General features: G+C 42.0%; 2 protein-coding genes across 3 annotated transcripts; both read left to right on the forward strand.

Moving 5' to 3' along the window:
- The first annotated feature begins 4,372 nt into the window (after nt 1-4,372).
- Nucleotides 4,373-13,947, forward strand: LOC112576109. 2 transcript variants are annotated; one of them, XM_025258356.1, is made up of 9 exons: nt 4,373-5,020; nt 5,935-6,626; nt 7,388-7,657; nt 7,983-8,093; nt 8,299-8,424; nt 8,604-8,819; nt 9,365-9,519; nt 10,203-10,329; nt 10,929-13,947. In XM_025258356.1, exons 2-9 carry the CDS (start codon nt 6,180-6,182, stop codon nt 12,024-12,026), a joined length of 2,550 nt encoding a protein of 849 aa, XP_025114141.1. In that variant the 5' UTR covers nt 4,373-5,020; nt 5,935-6,179; the 3' UTR covers nt 12,027-13,947. The 2 variants fall into 2 exon arrangements, with proteins under 2 accessions (XP_025114141.1, XP_025114142.1); XM_025258357.1 differs by having other exon boundaries at nt 4,373-5,016.
- Nucleotides 13,948-14,470: 523 nt separating this feature from the next.
- LOC112576134 lies at nt 14,471-25,612 on the forward strand. The gene is made up of 8 exons (XM_025258393.1): nt 14,471-16,913; nt 17,698-17,937; nt 18,103-18,228; nt 18,718-18,831; nt 19,377-19,601; nt 20,030-20,187; nt 20,639-20,762; nt 21,348-25,612. The coding sequence occupies exons 1-8, from the start codon at nt 16,170-16,172 to the stop codon at nt 22,248-22,250; spliced, it is 2,634 nt and encodes an 877-aa protein (XP_025114178.1). The 5' UTR covers nt 14,471-16,169; the 3' UTR covers nt 22,251-25,612.
- The last annotated feature ends 544 nt before the right edge of the window (nt 25,613-26,156 follow it).

Consider the following 26,156-nt stretch of genomic DNA (forward strand, 5'->3'; position numbering starts at 1 on the left):
AAATATCAACAAACAGAGTAAAACATCAAATGCAACAGACTAACTTTTAGGCATACTTTTAAACAATGAACCAATCACCAATCATATTAATCTTCACTAATAAGTCAAAAATGCAAACATAAAAGACAACATTAAAAAAATGCTACAAGTCAGTGCTGCTGACATGGCAAATGAAATGTAATGATGCTTAAGTGGACTCTTCCACCTTGACAGTGCAGTCAAGCTGAAGCTCATGCTGAGCAGATCTTACAATTGTGACTATGTTTAGCACAATACAATGTTCATCAGACATGAATATTTTGGAATATAGTGTAATTCTCCAATTTAGTTATAACTGAGGCTGATGGATTTGGATAGTTAGGAGTGGCTGAATTTGAACTCTTCGATAGATTTCCCACTTCATATACTTATTGACTAAATGGTTTAGTTGCTTTCTCTCAAAATTGGACTTTGTGAGACTTTTGTGCCTTGTATAGAAATAGGGCAGTCCGGTGGACTAACGGTTAGCGCCTGTCACCAATACAGTGAGGGTTGGCTGTCTTGGGTTCAGCTCTTGTCTCAGCCATGTTCTTTTTCCTTTGCAAGTGGCATCTGTTTACAGGGCTGGCTGCCTTGCCATGATAAAGTCTTTGTTGCTGGCTCAGAGTAAAACACCAATCCCCTCTTGTATAGAAATTGTTTAGGCAGACATTCATGTCCAAAAATGTTATTTTTTACTGCTTTCATCAAAATTTATTAAGTTAAATGATAATGAGATTTTATTGGTATGTCCAGTTTTGCTGGTAAATGATCACATAGGCTATAATTTTTTTAAAATATTTTTTTCCCCAAATTTAATGCACATCTTGCCATTTCAAAACAGGCAGTTCAAGGGGTGTGTGTGTTGTTATGATTTAGGTTATAAGAAAATGCTGATCTAACAACTGCATTATCAATTTATCAGCCTGTCAGAGTTTATGTACTATTTTTTAAAAACATTTTGTATGTTTTAAGAACAAGGTATTTATTGGTAGAAAGGGACCTGAAAGTTAAGCTAAAGGTCACCCTCTAATCTTCTTTTTGTTGAGGTATGAGGTGTTACAGACCCCACATTTCTTAGGGCCAGCTTTTGTGCATGGGTGGGTGTGTGTGCGTGTGTGTGAGAGAGGACACTGCTCATTTTCTTTTCCTTTCACTGCTTTACCTCTTATATGATAACACAAAGGTGCCCTCTCTCAATCACTCATTTGCTTATTTCAGCACAATCTTTCTCGAGATTCATTTCGTCATTTTTTTGTGCAAAGAATATTGCGATCAGGTCATTATTTTGTTGTTGCTGATGTATCCTTGAGTTGTGCTGCAAAGTTACTTTTGCACTTCTGGGATACAATTCTTACAGGAATAACATTTTTGTACAAAATATTTTTGACCATGTTTAGACAAGAGGTTCATGGTCAGTTACCATGCCTCCCACTTAGTGTGCGCAGCCTCTTGCTATATTTTCACAATGACTTCCTAATTTGTACCTGAAAAATTCTTTCACCATAATGAAAAACAGAGATAATAATCATAACTTGTAGAGTGTGGGGTTGGAAGATTGGACGTAAAAATAATTGATGCAAAGCTTTTAAAAAGTGAAATTTCGATTCACATATGTGTTTCATGAATTTCTAAAGGTGTAAGTCACAGTTAGATGCACACAATGCTAACACTTAAAATTCCTCAAAATTGAATGCTTTAGTTTCATCAAGCCATGTTTTGCAAGTCTCTTGCACCCTCTGATAGCAAGAAGTTTTGAATAAATTCATTAAAAACATAGTAAACTTTCATATCAGTATTCTAAATTTTAGATAAATTTGAATTTTCAAATTGTATAAAATATTTGAAAGTTTTTCCTTAAAAGATATGTTAGGATGTTGGGAAGATTCAGTGATGGCCATGATCAAACTTAAAACGCCAAAATTATGGTCCTGCAAAAATAGAAATAAGTAAACACAAATAGATGCTGCTATTCACAAAGATATTGGCAAAGATTACAAAAGGATCAAACTAAACTGCAACCCGCCACCCGTATCGCTGCCAGGATGAGCAACTCTTTCGTGATACGAGTTATCGTCCTTTATGCGCCACAGTATTTCGCGTTTTGAGCATCCTTGTGGCGATACAGTGTTTTGTGTGTAGTCACTTTTGATAAATATAAATCCTATAATTAATCTTTATATAAAGACTTTATAGAACCACAACCACATTACCCACAAGCTCATTGAAGAGTCTATAATCAAGCATCAAAAATAATAAAATGAGTCTATCATGCAATAGGCGGGACGTATATATCTTGCTTTAGACACTTTTAGTCCCTTTCGGGGGAATCGCCAGTCCTCGATGGCTAATCAATTGCGAGCTTAACTTTCAGGGTGAGATTCTGAACATTTGCAAGTGGGGTGAAATTATTTCGAAAAGATGAAACTGCGCCCGTAATCTTAACACGCGAGTCGCATATTTTGTCTGTTTCGTTTCCAATTTTGCTTTAAAAAATTTAGTATCTCTTAGGGGAAACCCGAATGAGACATTGTCACATCACGCCAAGTGCGTTCAACCCTACTAGTTGATTTATTTCCTCCCACTGACACGTGTACAAGGCGACCTCAAAGAAACAATGCCAAACCAACTCATGCATGCTTCTTTGGTTCAAGTTCCCACCACCTGTTACTCGAGTGTTTTGACCCACTCTTACTATCACCGGTATCATTAATAAGTTTATCATTTAGCTTACACCCATCACCATTAAAGCCTCTAAGTGGTAATACCATTCCTTAAAAAAATGACAACAACCACAATGATTGACGACAAGAAGGAAGTTTTGCTTTTTCATTTCCGTAGTTTTATTGGGTAATCTCCCGTCATCAGCGTGGGGACCCATATCAACCCCTTCACATCCTCTACCTCCATTTTCGATTTGATTAACCATAATGCAGGCCTTCGGGGCACCATGTAACTGACATTCATCGTTATGTTTATTCAATTATTCGTCATATCAGACCACAGCTTGGTGTTCATCATTTTCAGGCAACAAGGGCACTGGTTTGTTCATTAGCTCTTTCCGGACGATTATGGCAACTCTCTGTCTAAACTCCTGGAAAAAAGATTTTAGGGGTGACGTTCACAATATTTTTTTTTGTTATAGAGCTGCGTCAAAAGGCCCCTGAAAAATGTATATATAAGATCTGCATGTTTCTGCCTGACAAGGACACGGGAGCTGCAGCGGAAAAGAAACATTTTGGGCTGTCGAGAGATTTGCAACACCACACGAAGACCCATGTGAACGCACAACATTTACTCTGTGTGTGTGTGTGCATTCGCGCTATAGTGTGTACGTGGTGAGCTTTGTATTAACGGAAAAAGGCGAATCTACGTACAGTATCCTGACCACAGATCAACAACCAGGCCAAGTTACAACTGTGATAACACTTTTTTGTTGTAGCAAAAATAACCGAAAACTCGAATGTACCCAGAGACGAAGGAAGACCCGTTATGGCGTGTGCAATGATAAACGTGATATGCTCTTCGTGTATATCACAATGAGACAACGTGTTTGTCATGTACACCAAGAAGAGACAAAACATTTGTCATAAACAACAAGAGAAGACAGCACGTTTGTCATCAACACTGTTAAGAGACACACCAAGATTGTCATGTACCCACGAGAAAACAACCCGTGTACCTAAAAAGGAACACAACACATTTGTCAACATACCACACAGTCTTACGTTAAGGTCGACCAGTGCATTTACCATTGAGGTTCGGGTGGGTTCATATCGGTATTCCAGTAGCCTAGGGTCTCTGTGTCTCACACCAGGAACAGAGCTGTTATCTATGTGAACACATCGCCTCAGCTGAGATCTGACCCACTATAAGTCAGCTAAGATTACACATAGCAAGTGTTTCTCTCACAGGTCACACTGACATTTACCGTGTATGTCTGTCTCAGTTACACATTCGGGGTCTCTAGCATTTTTCGACGATTTTCACAATACTCTAACCAATCTTGTGAGGTTGAAACCTACAGCCAAGATTGTTTCCTCTCAAGTTTTGTCCTCAATTAGAGATATGTACAATATAACTCGTGCATGCGCACACATGCACTCGCGCGCTAACACACACAGACACACGTATAGATACACACATATACATACATCTACACATTCCCACGCACCCACTTGCACATTTTTGCACGGACTCAGTAAAAAGCCCTGGAGACGTTTGTGTCAGTGTGCCACTTGCGTCACAATTGTACTGTCAGGGTGTGTTGTCGGTCCTGACTCGAGGTAGGCACACAGGATCCTAAACCACCCTCCTCCCCACCCCACCACTCCTCTCCTGTCCTCGCCTCCAGCCAGCCTTGAACCCGGAAGGTACACTTATCGCCAGGCCGTCCCAGTAGCAAATACATGTATAACGATACCGACATAAAGAGACGCCAAAATACGAGGACACACTTCATGGCAGACGGAGTCAGCTGACCAGCATAAGTGACCTTTGACTCTACAGTTTGCAGACGTTGGTACCATGGCGACACGCGCTTGATGACCCTTCGACAGTGCAGACGGCCTTGCGGTTGAGGATATTTCCGAGAAACAGAAGCTCTGTTCACGAGAAGCAGCCGGCCTGCTGATGGGGAAATGCCATGTCGAGTCTTGCCGCCTGCACGCGCGCATTCTCCAAACTGACTTCCTGCGCCATCATCGTCTGTCTTTTCGCGCGTCGCTTATGGAATCGGGAAAGTCGATGATGGCGATGCGGTATTTCCTCGCCACGAAGGGTTGACTTCATGACAGCATGAGTGACACATCATCTGCTACTTTTATTAGACAGTCGTCACCAACGGGGAAACACTTTTCTGATCAGTGCGAGACTTCTGCTGGGGCGACCTGGCGTGTGCCAGCTGTCGTCTGCTCGTGAACACAGACGTATGGATTTCTCTTCTCCATGACAAGCTGTTGACACTGGAATGTCTTTAAAGCAGGATATGCTAACCCTGTAGGTATGTGAATTGCCATTGCTGTCATTCTAACTCAAGAAGTACATTCTTTCTTTAAAAGTTCTTTTGATGAGTGATTTCCCCAATGACTGTGCTGCCATTTAAACTATCTTTAGCACCCACTGACTAAAAGGTCCGTGGTTAGTGAAGCGAGAAGACAAGTCGTGTGCTAATGTTTGTTTTACAAAGTAAATCGAATTGCTACACGTTTTGCCAGCTGTCTGCCCACCCCGAGTTTAGTTCCTGTCTACGAATGACACAATTGTGATTTTAATTTCTCTCTGTCTTAATCGTTGAAGTCACAAGTCCACTGTACTGTTGCCCTGGTTGGTTTATCTTCATTCTGCACTGGGTGTGCATCTTCCCTGTCAGGCTGTCACTGACTGTGACAGCTCGTTTGTCCCTGACTGTGACAGCTCGTTGTGACAGTTGCTGTAGGCCTGCCTAATGCTGAGCTTATAGGGGTGGGATCACGAATCTTTATACGTTACGGGTGGGTGAGTACCGGGTGAAGGGCGATACTTAGCGATTTAAAACATCAGCAGCAATAAAAGAGCAAATACGACTTGTTTCAGTTTCACCAATAACTTTTGTCTTACTCCATGTTTTATGACAGTAGAACTCTTTATTCCAACGTGATGTTAAAACAAGAGTAAAAAGGTGACCGTATAATGATTTCTAGAAATGATTGATGATGATGATGATGATGATGATGATGTTGATGGATGAGAAGAAAGAGAAAAAAGTAAAAGAGAAAGCTAGATTTTAAACTGTTTCTTAGTATAACATTCAACATTTACACCTTTCCCCACAACCCCTAAATCCCCACTAACGCACACAGGCGCATGGTCTGTATTTGAATTGGAAATTTGTGAAATCACGAGTTAGTGAATTAACCTTTCTTTATCTTTCTCCAGCTTTCATAGCCTTGACTTGCTAACGTGAAAACCCAAGGTTCTGTGCACTAAGAGAGGAAACAAAATTGAAAATTGACTGAAAGTGTCTTGGGCATTGGATGACAGCATCTCTTGTGATACCGACATCGGACAGTTGAGATGTAATCTATCTTGTGTATCTCATAACTGGTGTATCTCAGTCATATCCAGCGACAAAGTGGATAGCAAATGCAACACCCTCACCGCGCGCATGGGCATGCAAACAGATGGAGGAAAGACGAGGTCGAGGTCGCAGCCAAAATCAAGAAAGACCTCGAGGTCGTGATCGAGGTTACTACAGAGAAGAAAGACGAGGTCGAAGTCACTGCGGAGATCAAGGACGATGTCGAGGTCGTAACCGAGATTACGAACTAGGTCGAGGTCAAGGCCAAGATCGAGGTCGAGGTCGAGAGCAACAACGATGTCGAGGTTATAACCGAGATAACGGACTAGGTCGAAATCAAGGCCAAGATCAAGAACGAGGTCGAGGTCACGATCGAGAGCAAGGTCAAGGTCACTGCGGCGATCAAGGACGAGGTGGAGGTCGCGGCCTAGGTCATGAACGATCACTAGTACTCTGGCAGAGAAACGTAGAAGGTCCTTCAGGTCTTGGAAAGGGATATTGCGGAGAAGGGTTTCATCAGCATGAAATCAATGCGAAAAAAGCGCTGCAGGTATCGTTCATTCATTGGTTGACTGCTTCATTCTTTTATTCTGTGTAATGTTTGAATATTTCTTACTGGTACTTTGCTTTCCTCAATTTTGCCCTGATTCATCTGTCATTTTCCCCCTTTTTCTGACTTCACAAGAAATGTGCGTATATTTGCCTGGAGGTACAATATATAATTTATAGCTGGGCTAAACATACAGCACATAGCATAATCATAGAACCATATTGGCAACCCTTTCGTGTAGGTATATATCAGAGTATAATAACTCCTTAACGTCAAAGCTATGTAGACTGTGATAGTGAGCTTAGGAAGAAATTAACGAATCCATTTCCACACTTCACCAGCTTCCATTCGGTAAAACCCGATTTCGCAGTCAATGATTTCCTTATAGGCATCGAAAAAGTGTCACAGGGTCAACTGATAGGCCTGCCTGTCTTCACCGGTCTTTCTCTTTCTTACCGAAATCGTTTTTAAACGTTTGGAAACATTCTATCAACAAGTCTTCTGTGAGGTATCACCTTTCCATTTTGTTTTTTTTTTCTGTTGAAAAACCATTTATTGCCCTCCTTTCAGGGCTTGCATCTCCTGAGAGTGGAGGGTAAAGATGTAGAGAGATATAGAGGGGAAAACATAAAGAGGGAGACACGGAGAAACAGTTGGAAAGGAGTAGATATATATAGAGAGAAATGATCGAGAGGGATAGACACATTCTAGAGAGGGAGAGCACGCGAGTTGTCGATTAAAACATTGGGAATGTCGCACAGGAACTGGAGAAAACACTCGGCACCGAGGGTAAAGACCTCCAGACTGCGTTCAACGACTGGTGCGCCCAGCATGCCGACCAGCAGTTCCCCGGTCTGAGATACAAGGCGTACGCCATCCCACCCTTCTTCTTCAAGTGCTACCCGGTGAAGATGACGCCGTGTGGGTGCTCAGAGCTCAAGCCCTGCCCGGGAAACTTCTTCATGATCACCGCCCAGGAGAGCGACCAGAAGGGAGACAACGCACAGCGCAAAGTTGGGCGAGCATTCAGGGTAAGACATTGCCTGCTGGCAGCCAGTAAATGAATATCACGTAATTACTTTACATACCTGCCGCTAGTTTTTGAATGAAGTCAGGTAATCTCTGACTAAAACTATGTAATTTCAGCACATTGTTGTTGAATACAACGACAAAATAACCTATCTATCTGTCATGTTCCAATCTGGCATTCATTCAATTGAATACTTTTCCGGATGCACATCCATTTAAAGTTATCAATGAATTCTTGCTAATCAGTGTAACGTGCTGTAGTTTGTAACTGAATGTTTGGCTAGCTTGGCTAGTAACACATCCCTCACTCTGGGCTTGCTTTCACAGCTTCTGAATGAAGACCTGGAGAGAAAAGGGGAGACAACTCTGTTCATCATGACCGGGGTGGTCCGTGACAACATCTTGGCCTGGGTCAAGCGTCCAGAAAACAGCTCGGAGGTATGGTCGATGGTTTATACCACACGGCTGTGCCATTTTTACAATCCTGTCGTGAAGCTATATCTTGTAACAGTCTGACAAACATTCCCCCATGGGTGGGCACAGTCGACATGCTTGACAAGGGGAACACATGGTGTGGATAAAGCGTTTACTTCCAGATCACCCCCTAAGGAAATGTTTAATTTTGTTCCCGTTGGTTTCTCAGATGAAGAAACTGTTTCCGATAGTTCCTGCCGAACGACCGGAAGGTGCTCCAGTCTTCGAGGAGAAACAAAAGAGAATGGAAACTGATCTAATGGTGGTGCATCAAAAGGGAGTGACATTTGTACAGGTGAGAAAACGACAGATGTAGCCTCTCTCGTGTTTGCCCGTCTCATGTCCTCCCGACTTACACCAACATTCGTCATCGACATAGTACAGCAGTACCTGATGCTATCTGATTGGTCAGTTTCAGTTACATGATAAAGAAAACTAGACCAGTTGTGTATATGCGCGGATTATATCTTCCAGGTCAAAGGTTGTGGAGCCAACACGGAGAGCCAGGACGGAGCAGTGATCAAGCGCGAGGTGGCGGCCGCCGTCGGTCAGCTGGCCAAGGACGAGGCGATGTTCAGGCACTTGATGGAGGGCTCGAACTTCCGCGACAAGTGTCAGGTCCAGAAAGTTGTAGCTATACCAGCACTCACCTGCCAACAACTAACAGGCTTCGAGGTCAAGTCAGAGCAGGTAGGCAGACAGATTTGAAAGTTTTTCCGTATTTGACATTTCCAGATTTGAAAGGACCGGCGTGCTCAAAATTCATGACTATTTCTCATTCATTAGGAAAGCAATGTTCACGAATAATTTACATTTTACTACCAGAGCAGTCGTTTTGAACATCGACTAACGCTGTTAGTGGGAGCACAATCATTTGCTGATCAAATTATCTCCTTACAGACCTTTTTTTTTTTGCCCATCGACTATTAAAGGAAAGAATAGGTATGACTAGAATGCTGTTACAAAACGCTTGTCTGGAAGTACTGTGTTATTAAACTATCATCGTTGAGCAGATATGAGATTTCACATGCTGGCAGGTTTATTTACAATGTCTGGATTGTTGTTCTTTACAATCACGTGACACAATGGTGTGTATATGTGTGTGTGTGGCGGGGGCGAAAGGTCAAGAGACACGTTGCCTTATTTCTTTTCCTTCCTGATAATCACAGATCGCAGGCTGTGTAAAGGATGTTGATGTGAATGATGATGCTGTTGATGTTGTCGATGTGTTTCAGGACGTCGTGTTTTTGTGTCAAGACCATCTCTTCCTTGATGACATAGAGAAGTCAGAGTCGGAGACAGACTTAACACACTTCAGACAGTGGTGGTCACAACTAATAGAACAGGCTGCCGAGGTCCCTCCCAAATGCAGTGGAGAGATAATTGGCAAGTAAGTGTGTGTGTGTGTGTGTTTCTATCCACCATCTAACCTGTTTCTATGTTCAGAAGTCATTCTATCTATTCCTTGATTTCTTCCGTTTACTACTCATTATCAGAGCCTGGATGATAGCATAATAGTAAGATCGCCCTTTATATGTCGTCTCGACCTCTTCTTCCAACACCGACAAAGGTATCACCCAAACTCTTCACCTAAAATTATTACAAATTCTGTCATGTGAACGAAAGGGAAGTATCCAATGAGAAGAGCAGCAGGTAGTATGAGATAGACTGGCTGCTACTATTCCTTGAAGACACGTGCAGCAGAGCTTTTTTTAGACACACGTGCACCGAGTACCCAGGCACGTCCTTGAACTCCGTGCACAAGGAAACGAGAATAATTAAATCTCTTAATCACATAACATAATGGTAGAACTTTTACAGACCTCTCTTCTAGGTCTTCTAGGTGTATCTTATCTACTCACTTTTATACTAAAATTATTTTAAGGCGGGCAAAATATCTCAGGCTTAGGGAGATCTTAGATTTTGATGGAATTTTATGTATTGTCCATAAGAGAGCGGATGGCAAGACACTGCTTCTCTGCCTGAACAGCAGATGGCACACCTACCATTTTGTTTGAAAACGTTCAGGTGTAGTCGGACGTGAAGATCAAGAGAGTTGTGCATGTTTTGCAGGTATGCAGGTCTGCTATCCACACCTGTTTCTCAGAAGGATGGCGGCTTTCATCACCTGGTCCGCTCTCTGAAGGACGCCATTAGGCTAACAGCACGAGCATACCGACGTCAGATGTTGACAAATAAGGTAGAATAAAAACAACTATCAAGTCTGAATTTTAAAAAAGAATCAATATGATAAAAATGAGTAATTCAAAAAGGTAGTTGAATGGGTTAAGGTGTTGGGATGGTAAAGTCTGTGGGTAGGGTGATGAACACTATTTTTGATGATTGGCAGAGATAAATTGTCTATTTTGTACAGGAACTTTGATTTTTGTATTCAATGATTCGTGGGGATTAGGAAGTGAAGAGTAACTTGCTCACCAAAGACTTTTAGAAATTATCTCTTCCAAGCAAGCGTATTGTTCGATCAACCAACCCAACAACCAAAACAGCCACCCGGCCATCCATGCCCTCCACCTACCTACCCACATACATGCATGCTTAGATGCAAGTGAGCATGAAGCTAGCGAGAAAACTGGCATGCCACTAAGATTAAAGTTGAAAAGAAATGTTCCCAGGTAAAACTTTCTCATATTTCCCTCACTTTCTAATAAGGATGTAACAGAAAAAGGTCGCTCGGCTCAGCCGGTTTAGCAGTGCTGTGGTCAGAGTCATTGTTCCTGTTAACAGACATTAAAGAAAGAAACACTAGTATAAATGATTGAATTTTGTTTTTATTCCTAGGATAAAGAGTGGGTGCATACGGAGAGGAAAGGGAAGTTGGTGTGTCTGTCCGGCCATGAGATGTGCGGAGTACGACAGCTGCTGCTGTACAAAGCCAGACATTTCACACACACGCACCAGTCCAGCTGTGTGGTGGTTGTGTACCAGTCAGATACGAGAGTCTTCACAGCTCTTAAGCATGCTTTGAAGGACAAGGTGATGGGTTTTACTGTGCAGTCTCGCGACTACATCGAGAATATCAGGAGTAGTGCCAGTGGCAAGAAGCTGCTGTTCATTGTGGGTGAGGTCTGTGCTGGTGACTCTTTGATGACTGTTCTTCGGACCTTACACAGAGAGTTCAATGACTTCAGTGTGTGGTTTATGGCGGAGCCAGAGCAGTTGCCCAGAGACTTGAAGACGAGTCCCGAGTTTTGCGAACATCGTCTGGACGTCGTGCTGTGCTGCCCACCTGCCGTGCAGCACTTGCTGCACCACGTGCGAGGTGGCGACGGCGTCAGCCAACCCCAGTACACCAGGGACACACGCCACATGGAGGCTCCCACCAACGGCCCGATTCCACTGTGCATCAGGCATGGGCAACATGGCGGCAGAATCGTTGATTGCGCGCAGTGCGGCCGTCAGATGGCGCAGTTTTTCAAGGAAAACGTGCGAGGTTGTGACCGCACCTACGCGGAGATGGTAAAGGTTCCGAAAGGTCAAGGGACCTCTCTCTCGTCCAGCCTGAGCCTCTCGGTGGCCATCGTTGTCCACTGTCGTGGAGAAGAGCAGCAAGCAAGGGCGGGTCAGTGTCGGAAACAATGTGAGATGAAACCAGAGGAAACGAAGCTGTTGCAAGAAATAAAGAAAATGGCTCCGGGCGGCTTGCAAATTGTCTGCACTAGCAGCTTGTCGGAGTGTGCATTAGATGTCGCCATCTTTGTTCCCCATGAAGTTGCAGAGACTCAACCAGAAGCCAGCACAGAGAACAGTTCCTTGCCCCCAATCTCCTCTCTGTACTGGACACGCAATGACCTGGCGAGGTACAGTGAGCGGGACAGGTCTGCTATCAGACAGGTGGGCTTCCGGTGTCGCTCGCAGCTGATTCTCATAGTACCTTGACAAACGGGCTTTTGTCCAGGCTTTGTGAGAGCTATTCTGACATCATTTGTCGTTTGAAGTATCGTTAAAACTATAAAAGATGTTAAAAATTTTTTAAAGGCTTATTCGTAACCAAAACAATTTGTGATAAAATGTCAGTTTGTACCATTTACATACTTCTTTTTGTGATATTGTTACCATGGAACCTACCTATTGCTCAGCTGTTGTCACATTTTTGTCAGGTCTTGTATATATTGTGAATGAAATGGGACTGAATGTTTGGTTCAGTCGTTCATCATTCGATGGTGGATATCAAATGTGATTGACAACCAGAGGACGATGGTGCAGTCGTGCATTATGTGATGGCGATTGAAATAACTGTGATTGTAGAATGTCAAGGAGATAACTGTGATTATCTAAAGTGATTGACAGCCAGAGGACGATGGCAGGTTTTGTGATATGATCAGGACGTTGAATTCGAATGATAAGGGAGAGAACTGCGTGGAGATAGCTTAGTGCCCTTTTCCTACTATATTTTTGTCGTGCAATTGACAAAAAGAAATTCACTATTATTTTTGAGATTTTCTCTCTTGCTCAATTTACAAATTGAATCGATGTATTTTTTTAATCTGACGAAAACTAAATTTTAATTATTTATTTTCTAGAAGGTTTTATCATCATTCAGTTCTGAAAACCTGTCTTGAAAGTTAAGAAATGCATCATCTTTGTTTTCTTGTCTGTTTGTTTCTCTTTAATTTTTTTTCGTCTGTCTGTGTTTGCAAAAGTTCAGTTGGAAAGGATGACTTTGACAAACATAACTATTAAAGGAAACAACAATTAGATGTCAGCGGCTCTCGACCTCACCTGCTTTTAACATGGTGACGAGAGTTCAGAGCACAGAGATTGTGTGCTGACTGTGGTTATAAATAATAATAATGATGACGACGATGATGATAATGATGCAATAATTGGATACTACTCAACTACTGAAAGATGTCGACTATGCAATATCTGGGTTTACCTGTGATGTTGGATACTTATCAAAACCACAGATCGTGTCTGTTACATAATCCAGTGTTGCGCAGAGTATGTTTTAATAGACATATTTTAAGCCAGGGCTTCTGCTAAGGCTAAATTCTTTGGGGTCCCAGGGACCACTTCCTCAGATTTTTAAGGGGTCCCTGTTCTTCACCCAACTTTGGAGGGGACCCCATTGACGAAAATTGAAGGGGTCCTCCGAACTTTTAATGCGTACTGTACGCAATTTTTTGCGTAAGCAGAAGCCCTGTAAGCTTTTTAAAAGTCAACGACAGTTTCTTATCTTAATGACTGGTTTTACAAAATAAGAAAGAATTTTTATGCACAATGTTGTTTTTCTTTATTTTTGACAACATTCGGAATATTTTATTTATTTGAGCACAACAATACTTATAAGTTCAAAAGAAACTCATTACTTTGCAGGTGTTGTTGCGAACATTTCAAAAGAATGTTTGAAACTATGCCACGAAGCTGTATTATGATCCGCCAATATTGAAGCCTGAAATGAGATACCTTTCACATCAAAGGTATAAATTTCGTTCTGCTTGACAAACAAGTGGCTTTCCTACATTACCGTGCAGTATTTTGGTGATGGAGGTTACGATTCCTGACATTCGCTTTACAGAACTAGGTTACTCTATGAATTTAAGTCGAGGCCACTGCTGTGTTTACAAAATTGTTGTCCTCGGAAGCGAATAGTGAATTTTGCCTTCTGACTGAGGCCTTGAACTATTTTCTGATAAAGCTCATCTTTATTGGTGTAAATGCAATGAATATGTGCAACGTGTAAATCCATGTGTGTATGAAGATGTGTGTGAGTTTGTTTAATAAAGTATTTGTGTAAAAGTGGTTGATTGAAGTGCCTTGGAATGGAGAGCATAATACGGTCTACAATAAAGTCGAAGTTCACAACTGAGTGATTTCAATTGGTGCCCGTTGTCCAGTGTACGAGAGAGAGAGAGCTTTATTCTTGTTGAGCAAAAAGAAACCCTTTATAGTCAGGTTGGTGATTAATTCGACACAAACAGTTCGGATGCGAGTGCAAGGGTGATTACTAGTACTATTTACAGATTGATTTGCCTCGTTCGAAGTACATGTACAATACTTTAAACTTTAAAGTAGCCCGCCTCCTCTAATAAGGACCAGAGGCGGGCTACTTTCGATTTTGCCACTCTGAGGAATTGTGGCCTGGTTTAGCATCTGGGTCAGTGGATCACTGGGTCAGTAACAGGCTATTTCCAGGACAGCCAAAGACAGAAAACAAACAAGTAAAATGAGAATAGAAAGAGATGAAAGTACAATACTGAGAGGCAGTAAGCGAGTGATTTCAAGAAGCAGTGAGTGTGAAAACCTGCGGAAGTAGACAGCAAGAGTTGAGAGTGCCAGCGTGGCAAGGGGGAATTCCCAACTACAAAGTCCCGCACTTCCCGTGGGTTTTCTCAAGCACCTGACAACTGCCCACGCGTTTGAAGAAAGCAGCCATCGTTGCGGCTTGTGGCCAGACGACAACTAACCTCCACACCGCGCACACAGGCTACGTGGCTTCACGCACGTGCACACGTCACGAGCACGGTCCGCGTGCAGGGCGGAGCACGGTGAGGGCCGCATAACGGGAACATCGATTGAGCCACAGGTGAGAGCGGCTCTAACACCGGCTCATATCAAAGGAAGCGTGTTTAAGTTACCTGCGGAGCTGTGACCTGCTTCGATACGTCGTGTTATGTTGGAGTGTCCCCTATCATGTTCTATTTGAAGGCGAAGGTACAGTTCGAAGTTACTTCCCGCACGATGTGTGTGTGTAGGAGGCAGGGCACGTGTATCTGACCAGGTGTGTCTGCGAAACAGGATCTGATAAAGCTGTGTTTGCCATTTCGAACTAAGACTTTGGTCCCTTGTAGGTGTCAGACGCTCATGAGGCGAGGAACTGATTAGAATCATTAGATCACCGAGACTTGCCCTGCTTCTGACCAGGATGTATCCGGACTGGCCGTGCTGTCAGCCTGGAAATTCCCAGTGATAACCCAGGCAACTGCAACAGCGACGAGACACGACGAGGTGCGGGAAACCCAGTTGCCTCATGTGAAGTACTAAGCCGTTGCGACGACAACCACTCGTTTTGTGCGAAGGCCTACCTCTATAACTACTCCCATGGTGCAGAGCTGCTGGTGTCTGACTGCTTTTATATGGATGTGTGTCTAACACAAACCCTAACCTTCTATTTATTCGTTCATCTGTTTGAGTTCACGACTGAAAGATGCTCGGGTCAAGCGGCAGACGACACGTCAGCTAGTGTGTGTATCAGAGCTTTTCCACTATTTCCGCTTGTGTCGGCTGTTTATTTGTTGTTGTTTGCCTAGAAAACTGATGATGTCAGTCGGAAATTCGTGGAAGGACTACATGCAACCTTTGGGGGAGTACCTTCGCGCCAGTTTCGACTTTCGGTCAGACCATGGCGGCCAATATTCCTTGACTTCGTCGTTAACCATGTCTTTTATTATTTTGTTCTGCCTTACTGAGCAGCCATGACAGACAAAACAGCATGAATCAAATCTTGTTGCTGTGCTGCTGATGGATATGGTCTAAAGTGGATGCTGTATAGCCCGTGGATTTTGTCTACTCTAGTAGACACTCGACTGCCAGTGAATTTCTTTGACTTGTGAGGTCAGTGAAATGCCAGTGAGTTTCTTCATCTTCTTGTGGTCATTAATATGCCAGTGGATTTCAGTGACTTTCTCGGTGATTATGCAGTCAGTAAATTTCACTCAGTCTTGTGACCACTAAACTGCCAGTCGATTTTCTTTATTCTAGTGGTCACTCCAGTTTTAGTCATTTTCACCGGCTTTTGAGGAGATGAAATTTCCGTCCTGAAAACATCTTGTGGTCACTTTTCCGACTTTGATCACCTCTAGCGAAAGGTCAGGAAACTGGAGGGCAACATACTCCATATCCCCTTTCCTGCCAGGACTTTGTGTACACTTCACAACTTAGGAAAAATCTGCACATAAGTCTTTGTATGGTGGTCTCGCCTAAGGAGAAGTGAGAGGGTGCTCCTATCGACTCAAATATTATTAACGGAAAAACTGTACATAGAGCGTGTGTGTGTGTGTGCAGAAAATATCTCAGAGAATGCCTTGGAAAGACAGAAGTAAAAAGAAGAGACATGGCAAACAATCAAGGAGGGATGAAGGGGAGAGAAACCCCCCTCCCTGTGGTCCTTGTCTTGTTGTGTCCACAGACATCGAGCAGACATCCAGAGTTGTCGCGACAACCGACTTTCAGGTACAGGGAGCCCATGATGATCTTCAAAAAGAAATTGAAAAAGTTAGTACTCTGCAGATAAACAAAAGTGAAAGTAATGAAAGAGGCAGTCTTCAAACACCTACAAAAGGAGCTAGCTTGCAAGAGCACGCTGGAGGAGGCGACTCACGAGGGCAGTATGAAGGCGCGTGTCAACAAAACAAAGAGTGTTTACAGGAACATAATGAACTAAAAACTGAGGAACCCTGGCATACTGTACCAAGTCGAAAATCTAACAAAAACAAATCAAATGATTCCCAACAAAAGTCGATTCCAGAGTCTCAAAACCTTCTACGGGGCGGCCCTACATGTTCCAGATCGTGCAATCCTAGACCTTCCAGGATGGACAGTCGTACAGGTCATAGCGTCAGAGAGACTAGTCCATGTCGCAGCAACCCATATGTACCACGTGCTGCCAACATCCGGCCTCATGTTCGATACCCCCTTCGTTCACATCAACAACCTTCTGCTGGTCATCTTAAAAAGATGCAGGGACAGGAGGCAGTCACACAGTTAGAAACGGACACAGAAGTCCAGAGATGTATATCCGATATCAAGAAGCTAATAAAGGAGGCAAGTGATCGTCTGGAATGATAATAGTAAAACAAAGAATTTCATTTCCTGGGGAGGTTGTCAAACACAGTATAGGGGATACTTGGGGTAATGCATCTCGAATTTTATATCATGAAGAGATACGGGGTTATACCATTTTGTAAATGTTTCATAAATTTTAAGGCAAGATGATTTACATTAAACACTGTTGGCTGAGCACAAAAAACCCGCTTTACACTAAAGAAGCAAATAACTTGAATTTAAATTTGAAGCAAAATCTCTCATAAGCCCGAATGAAATGTTTAAAATGCAAATGAAAGGCAAGAATAGCAAGTGTATTGTTTATTAATTTAGCTCATTTTAATTATAAAGGCGTGAAGATTAAAAGAAAACTTTAAAGACACAACCGCCAAGCAGTAGAAATATTACTAACAATATTATGCGCCATATATTACTTGTAACAAATATTTGTGAAACGTAATATAACAATATAATAAAAATAATTCGAAAAAGGACAAAGAAGTAATCAGTAATCAGCAATCAGAATTATCATTGACTGACATAAAAATCTTCAAAAGGTTACTGTTAATGGTCAGGATTAACGTGTAGAGAAACGCTACCTGTTAGGGTTATGTTTATTCAAAAAGGAAGTTTACATTTAACATGTTTACGTTGAAATTTTCTTGATGCAGCTGACGATTTCACATTCACACCTGGAAAAAATGTACATTTCATTTACATGTACTTAAACCAAGGACATCTTTGCTTTGGTCTTTATTATTTCTTCTTCATCGTTTGTCAACAGATGTACAAAGACAAAGATGGTGGTCACAGGTCGAAAGATATCGGCAGCGAGATTTTCCAGACACTGGCGAGGCAAGATTTTCCAAAAGCTTTCAAGGAAGCGTACTGTGTGCCCCCATGGCTGCCCCCGTGCGTGTGCCCCTCACAGACGACACGTCCTGCCCAGGGCAGGGCACTTCATCAGCGGGACGGTGACGTAGAAGGGTTGCGCGCTGAATGTTTGGTCTCTAGAACTTTCAGGGTGAGCCGGAAAAGGTGCTTTGTTATCACTTTATGATGACATTAACAATTGTAAATTACAACTGAATGGGGTTCTTTTGTTTTAAAGGGATGTATTTTGTTGAGAAAGGAAGAAATCCCACTGATGACGGAAACATTATGCTTCGTATACCTGTTTTTGTGACAGGCGTTAAGCGTTTGGTTTGCTAAGCATAAGCAGCCATCCATGTTCATCATAGTCAAGTTTTGTCTGGACAACCTGCTGGGTTGGTTGGGGCCGCGCGGTACGGAGAAGCTCGGTACATGCCAGGAAGTAAGCGCTTTAGTTTCTAAAGTTGTACAGTTTTGATTTATCCTACAAAATGGCTAAAAAAAGGGCATATAGTCAGTGATTTCGGTATCACTGAAAGCGACATTTATCTCTTAAATCAATCTGTGCCTTTGTAAGGTTGTATATGGAGATATAAAACCTAGCGCATCCTTCTTCCAAATCATCTATATCTCTCATTGCTCTTGTTAGTGTTAATATCTCTATTCTACTGCTTCGTAATTGTAATGACTTAATATATATATTGAAAACAGAGCACACCTCGCATTTAAATTGCCCATTGACAAAAAAATTTGGTTGTTATTGTGATTATCTGCAATATATTTTGCAATATTTACTACTGTTTTTGCATGTCAATGTATTGGAATCGATCAGTAAACAAAGAGAGCAATAACATAATAAGGAAGAAATTAATAAAGAAAAAAAAAATAAATAAAAAAGAGAATATATTTGATGAAGGAAATGAAAAATAAGTTTCAGATCTTTTGGGATGACATTTCCAGCCTGGAGATAATTCAAAGGAGAATTGGAAGGCGGGAAGCGGACCTGGTCGTGCTGCATCCCGAGAAAAGCATCATCTTTGTAGAGGTGTGAATGGTGTGAATTGATGGATGGCTGTAGTATATTGTTGTTCATGAGCAGGTGGCATACACTCCTGTGCGTAAACCGATAGCGTGCAGTAGTGTCCGGTAGCTTCAGCATGGTGATGATAAACTGATGACCTTATTAGAGCAGTCCCCCTGGTTGTATACACTTAGATATATTGATCAAAACGTCGATGAATTATCTGCACTGGTATCGTCAAAACATTGGCATACCTAGTCTGTGGTGTCGACATCACTCATTACAGTGCTATATTTGACTTATGTTGCTATGCCTTGTGACTGGGCTATGCGTACGTTGATGTACAGGCAACAGCTCCTCCTCCTTTCCAAAACTTCATTTGAGTGATAAGCCTGCTGGCAAGGCTATGGTGTGTACACAAGCATGACTTTGTTCTGGTGTAGTTATGCCATGGTGTACATAGTTATAACATTGTTATGAACACGTAGACATACAATTGTTCTTTTTATCTTCTACTCGATCTGTTATATCCAATAGTAATGAATAACTTTTTTTTCTTTATTTTAAAGGTCAAGGCAGTAGGAAGTAAAGATGAGAGTAGAAAGGAAGAAATAATTCTGAAGAAAATTGGAAAAGCAGTAGATGGACTAAAGAAGGACACTGAAATACTGACTAGTGTAATGACACGTTCAAGTTACAGCAAAGGAATGCAGATGCAGCTGGTGGTGGCACTGCCCAACGTCAGCAGGACACAGCTCGAGGAAGTCAGGGCTTGCAGCAAACGAAAACTGAAGGTAGAAATGCCTTCCTTGACTGGGTTAGAAACATGCACAGGGATCCCGAGACACACGACACTTGCACGCGCGATACAGACAAACATACACACATGAGACAGAAACAGTACAAAGGAAGACAGAGACGCATAAACAAATGAGACCAACGCATGGACATGAGGTAGACACACTTACATTGGTGAGACAGATATACGTGCACACCCGAGACAGACTCAAGTACACACGTGAGGCAGACATAATACACACACACACACACAAATGAGACAGACACAGACATGTAAATGAAAGAAAGACTTTGGGAGGAAATGAATGAATGGCAAGGAAAAGTACAGACTCACAATGACAGTCAATCGGTGTCTTAATCTGCGTGTGCGTGTGCATGTGTGTTTGAGAGAAAGAGTACACATACGTATAAATGGTATTTGCAGGGTGTGAACTTTCTTTGCAAAGATGAGCTGCTTTGCATTGATAATGACAGTGTGCCTGACGTTGAGAAAGACCTGAACAGCTTTCGTCGGTGGTGGGACAACCTACCCACATCACACAGTTCGAATGATGATTTGGGGCTGATAGAAGTCATCGGCAAGTGAGTCAGAAGAGAGCGCGCGGGTGCGAGAGATATAGAGAATCTTCTGCACATTACTTGGAACATTGTGTTCCCCTGTGTGTGTTTTGTTTGTGTACTGTTTTGCGCGTGTGTTTGTGTTATACGTCTAAATTACATAAAGAAAGATTTGATTGACTCGTCTAGCGGACTAAGGAAGTAGAGTGCTGACTACTTCAAAACCATAGTAAGGATTCCTCTTTAGTCTAAGATTGCTGTCAAAGTCTTACACCATGGAGTACCAGTGAACAAATCACAAATGGTAATTTTTTTACAGCATGCTGACAGCACACACACACACATACACGAATGAGAACAGTCCTCTGGAAAGGAAAGAAATAAAAGAAGAAACCAAATGACATCTCATGACATAGTTATCAATGTCGATGATGACCGGGGTTTGACGGAGGCAGTGGACGTGTGTTGATGGCAGGTACGTTGGGCGGCTGTCGTTACCCGTGAACCCACGTGATGGGAACCAGCTGCATCAGCTGCGGCACATCAGCGACTGCGTGCGTCATGCGGTCCGACTGCGGGAGCTGCTACGTGCCACTCAGGTCAGTCTGGAGATATTGATACAAACCCGAGTGAGACTCGCAATTAAGATCAATGTTGCTGGCAGATATGCAGAGTAAGCAACTGTAATTTGCTTTAAAGATGCATATAATAAAAAATTTTTTTTTATAGTATGCACATGTATATTGACCTAATTTTATATTTCTGAAATCACTTAAGGGAGCGGTCAATCAAAGGGCTCACCATATGTTAATGAGACTTTTGCTCAATCAGAAAACTGATATTTGTGATCTCACGGTAAACTAGGTCCTGACATATTTCCAAAACCTGTGAGAATTCCAATGTACCTCGTGAACGGAAAATTATTTCCCTTGGATTTTGAAAAAATAGCTTGTCATAAACTAAATGAACTCACTTGGAAAGAATTAATATTTAATATATTTCAAATAAACATTGATATTATCTCTGTGGTGTGTGTGTGTGAATACTTTACGTATTTTAAAATCTTTTAAAATTGCATGTCTTGATGATACCTTGATGACATTTTGATGACGAGGTCGCAGTAGAGCAAATGTGAATAAACTAATTTCTTGGATACATGTAATTCTCAGTTCATTTCTTCTCAGAATGAAAAGGTGAAGAAGACGGTAAAGAGCAAACCGTGCTGTTCCCAAGCTCTAGCACTTCTTAAGCACGTAGAATGGATGGAAGCAAAGGAACCGGCACACCATAGGACAGAGGACCAGGAAATATCCCATTGCTTTGGTCTCTCGCCCCTGTGCATCAGACACCGGAAACATAACCCCAAATTCAAGGTCACCGAATGTAGACTTTGCGGCAAAGAGCTGGCAACTTTTCTCAAGGCTGAACAGCTGCTAGCGACCTGTCCACAAGAAAATTCTTCATTGCAGGTCAGATCTCCTCTCCACAACCCTGTGGTTGGCGGCGCAAGACTAAAGATATCACGTGACAAGAGACAAAACTCATCTACAGACGCGGCCAGGTGTGAAGAACCACCGAGCTCAAGAGAAACACTGACTGACAGCGGCGGTCAAAGACCTGCCCCTGCAGCTCAACCAGGAGCCAACATCAACCGCAGCAACATCGTTCCTGTCGTCATGTTCAATCTTCCCATGAATCACAGCGACCCAGACGATAACCAGTACAGTGAATATCTAGATACGTGTCCTTTCATTCAGGCGCTGCGGAAGGAGCGGGTGGACGTGCACGTGACAAGAGACCTCAGAGGCCATGACTCTGATGTCGTAGCACGCGGGATGGTGGTCAGCTGCGTGGACAACTGCCAGGGGATAGAAGAGGCGGTTGTGGTCTTTGTTCCGAGCGAACTCGCGGTCATTCAAGGGGCAGAGCAGCAGGAAGGCGGAGTCAACACAGAAAGTTCCGCCCCCACCGTCGCCAGCATGGAATGGGAAAGTGGTGACATCAGGAGGTTCCACCCTTGGGACCGGACCAACATGGCAGTCGCTGGGTCGAGATGCTTCGGTCTTTTCATTCTCATGGTGCCGTGAGTGTGGAGTGTCAGAGGATGCAGGCCCGGCAACAGTAGCATTCCGACACAGCAACAAAGTTTCTTTGTCAATAAGCAATAACCCGAAGAGTGCCAGGGTATGTGTGTTTACAGTACACGTATTGAGGGTAATGAATATTAGGCAATGTATTCGATGGCAAAGATGATGTAGGTTACAGGAATCGGGTAAAGGGTAATGCACTCAATGGCGAAGAGGATTCGTTTACAGGAAATGGACATTTAATGAAAAAATGATGTAGCAACAGTCCAGGGCTTCTGCTAAGGCTAAATTCTTTGGGTTCCCATGGACCCTTTCTTCAGATTTTTAAGGGGTCCCTGTTCTGCGCCCAACTTTGAATGGGACCCCATTGACGAAAATTGAAGGGGTCCTCCGAACTTTTAATGCGTACTGTACGCAATTTTTGGCGTAAGCAGAAGCCCTGCGGCTTACAGAAGGTGGGTAATGGCATTGAATGGCTGACATGTTTTGCTGTAATAGAGGAGACAGCGGGGGATACATCCTATAATTTTGCAGTTATCTGAAATCTAGTTCTAATCGTGGTGAATAATGAGGCCATTTGTAATGTTGCTAGTCGTGCAGTGCATTTTGTATCTGCTCATCATGAGAAGGACATTGTGCAATCGTCAAATTTCACCTTCTCTTTGTTCACTTTTTACACTCCAAAACTTACTACAAAATTCCAAATGTTACTATAGCCCACCATCATACTTCAAGACTTGTCAAAATATTGCAAGTGTGAGTGAATTATTTACAACACTCCTTTCTTCAGCTATTTTCGATATTCCCCCAAATTATGCCAAACGTGACATGATCTCTGTTTAAACAGAAAGCAGCCTTATTGACAGATTATTTATCCTTCATTGTTGAAAACTCCTTAACATCTCTTGATGTTTATTGTGTGTAAGGCAGCACATAGTTGCCTGGTTCACCATCACGAGGGGGTCCTGTCTGTCCTGTCTGTCCTGTCTGTCCTGTCCCACTCGATGGTGGCTTTTCTGCTGTTGCCTGTACACACTTCCAAATGTTTAAATGGAAATCGAGTGTTCCCCAACTATGGACAAATGATGCATAATGTTTATAATCGCCTTATTCTATTGTTACTTTATTTTTATGGCAAATAATCTATTTTTTAACGATATTTTCTAAGGCAGCGACGCCAGTGTTAGGATTTGTTGTGATTATTGTTAAGACAAACAACCACACTACACCAAAAGTGTTGTATCGGATAAAAAAGTTGTGTTTAATTCTGTTACAAGAAGATGATGTTAAAAATGGGGGATGGGGTATGTGAAAACAAAGTTTGAGATTAAAAGTATTGAAGGCGATTCAGAAACTTTCTTCAAATGGAATTTTCCTGAGCATTTATTGATACTTTGGAGCAGTATTATGAAGTGGTCGCACCACAATATGCTCATTTAAGGAGGATGCTGTAAAAGAACAACAATGACTTTTTGTATAAAGGCAACAGTACAATTATCACAGGTGACATCACTGTTTGTTTCTAAAAGCTAGCCTGCTGCAATACTTTTCCTTGAGAATTGCTAATTTCATCTTGACATTCATGATGGCTTTCTGTGTCGAGCAGTGTTGGTGAGGTGAGCACAACAACAATAATAAGATTTGCATTCCAGCTACGGTGTTGATTGTTAGTTTTGTTTCACAATGATATCTGATTGGTGTATTTTAATCTTATTTTTCTGAAGCAGCGATGTCAGGGTTTGTAACGACAGTGACAACGAGAGTGTTTGTTACCAGAAGAAGCCCGTGGTGGTCTCATTCCTGACCTTCGCCAGTCCCCTGTTAGGAAACGTCACGTGATCTTGTTGCAGCCAAACAGATCTCTCAATTTAAACATCGACAGTTTCATCCCATCGAATATTTTCATCTTTCTGACTATCTTTTGTTGTTTAAGAGAGACATTGTTGCCCGGATGTGTAGTTTTGAAGTTCTAACTTGTTCTGTTTTTACCTGGTCTCCTACCTGCTGTATACAGAACCTCTCTCTTGCCAGGTGTAGACAGTAACTTTGTCTAGAGTTGTACAGCTGAAGCTATCTATGGTAGGCCAATCTTTGCCTTCCAGGTGTATACAGGTGATCTTACTTTACTATTCTACAGCTTTACAGGTGTGTCTATCTGCAGAAATGCCGATCTGTAGTAAAATTATTCTTTTGTGATGTCTTTCCATTTTGGACTTTCCATGAATCCGTCATTTTTAATACCGAAACTGTTTACCTGACCGAAGCTCATTTGTTGTTGTTGTTGTTGTTGTTGTTTCTGCTGTAATTTTGAAATATCGGGTGTGGCTTTTTTTAGCTCAAAAGTCATCCCGGCTAAAAATAGCACCACTGGGTGGTGATGATGATTTGCATTATAACTGTCATTATCATGTTGTTAGTCATCACCATCCTCCCAGGGGTTAAGTAAGGTGAGCAGGTCTGGCTGAAGCACTGATGGCGACAGGTAAACCAAGGTCCCGAAGCCGAGATGATTCTTTGCTGGCCTAATGATGATTCTTTGCTGGTGTTAGTACGGTTTTCCCCCATTTTGTGTGGAGGGGACACACAGGACCACTAGTCATGTCGGTTCGGTAAGAACAGGGCAAACATCACTTGTGTACTCGGGATTTTCCGTCGCTGTAAGTGTGATTTGAGTGCTAAATATAGCAGTGATCCTTGTGTGTGATTGTGATACATGACACCTGCAATATCAGTGGCATATTGTGATACTCAGTTGTCTGACCAGTTCATCCGTTGTTTGTGATCAAAGATGATGTCAAGCGCAATTATGTCAACAATACTTTTTTCGAGTAAACATTTTTCACATTTTCACTTGTAAATTGGGAATGTGATGCAAAGTGAATGTGATTGAAAATGCATGTTTCATGAACTTTCTACTTAAGGCCTTTCTATTTATTAGTAACTCTATTACTGAGAAACTGTTTTTAATTTTTATAGTTTTATTTACACGGTAGATATATGTTTACATGATATTTTTACTGATAACAGTCTTTCTTTTACATGTTGTGTATGTTTGGTGCGCGTGTTTGTGAGGACTAGTGTCAGTGGTCGTGGGTGTGTACCTTTGAAGTATGCCTGGAATGTTCTCTGTTGAATCGTGTGTGAGATATTTATTATCAATATTTTATATATGGATACTTGTTATGTCTGAGTGCAGCTGCTTCGGTTATGTCAGCGATGAGAGCAAACATTTTACTTAAATCGCACGCTTTGTTAGAATGATGATGATGATGATGATGATGATGATGATGGTGGTGGTGGTGGTGGTGGTGTTATGATTGTTATTAGTAAGCTGCTTTAATAATTCTTAATAAAGATGATAAATCTACGCAGTTTTTTGTTTCTGTGTAACTTTACACGCTCGCGGTTGTCCGCCCATCATAGATTGTGTATCAAGTGTGTGTGTGTATCAAGTGTGTGTGAGTGTGTTATTTATTAATTGATTGATCAATGTATTCAAAGGGCATTGCCCCACACAAAGGGAAACATAACAAGGGTACAATCATATTACAATCAAGAATAAGATGAGTTGTAGCTGACTAGGGAGGTAAAGGAGTTATCACACATATTTCACCAGATATTGCAATCACACTACACCAACACGAATGTTTCTAATTTTAAACGCATATAATGACAGTTTTTTTTTACAACATTTTCGTTAGTTGATGCTTGCAGTATATTGTCTAAATATGGTAAACAAAGTGTAGGCATACATGTAACTCTCTGATGCAAGTAGGCTTGCATGTCTATGCACTTCACTATCTCCAATTGTTGAATAGTCAGTTTATTGAAGATTAACCTAAATTGTATTAATCATTTTATTTATAACCTCTGAGTGTAGTATATATATATAATGCTATACAAGCA

This window comes from Pomacea canaliculata, linkage group LG11 (assembly GCF_003073045.1).
Source record: "Pomacea canaliculata isolate SZHN2017 linkage group LG11, ASM307304v1, whole genome shotgun sequence".
NCBI classification, from domain to species: Eukaryota; Metazoa; Mollusca; class Gastropoda; order Architaenioglossa; family Ampullariidae; genus Pomacea; species Pomacea canaliculata.

What these genes read in the sequence shown, in the direction of transcription:
- LOC112576109 (XM_025258356.1), top strand. Translation starts at nt 6,180, where the DNA reads ATGGAGGAAAGACGAGGTCGAGGTCGCAGCCAAAATCAAGAAAGACCT. An exon ending in ATGCGAAAAAAGCGCTGCAG is followed by an intron (nt 6,627 to 7,387) that starts GTATCGTTCATT and finishes AATGTCGCACAG; the next exon opens with GAACTGGAGAAAACACTCGG. An exon ending in GTCCAGAAAACAGCTCGGAG is followed by an intron (nt 8,094 to 8,298) that starts GTATGGTCGATG and finishes TTGGTTTCTCAG; the next exon opens with ATGAAGAAACTGTTTCCGAT.
- LOC112576134 (XM_025258393.1), top strand. Translation starts at nt 16,170, where the DNA reads ATGCCTTGGAAAGACAGAAGTAAAAAGAAGAGACATGGCAAACAATCA. An exon ending in TGGTCTCTAGAACTTTCAGG is followed by an intron (nt 17,938 to 18,102) that starts GTGAGCCGGAAA and finishes TTTTTGTGACAG; the next exon opens with GCGTTAAGCGTTTGGTTTGC. An exon ending in CTGATAGAAGTCATCGGCAA is followed by an intron (nt 20,188 to 20,638) that starts GTGAGTCAGAAG and finishes TGTTGATGGCAG; the next exon opens with GTACGTTGGGCGGCTGTCGT.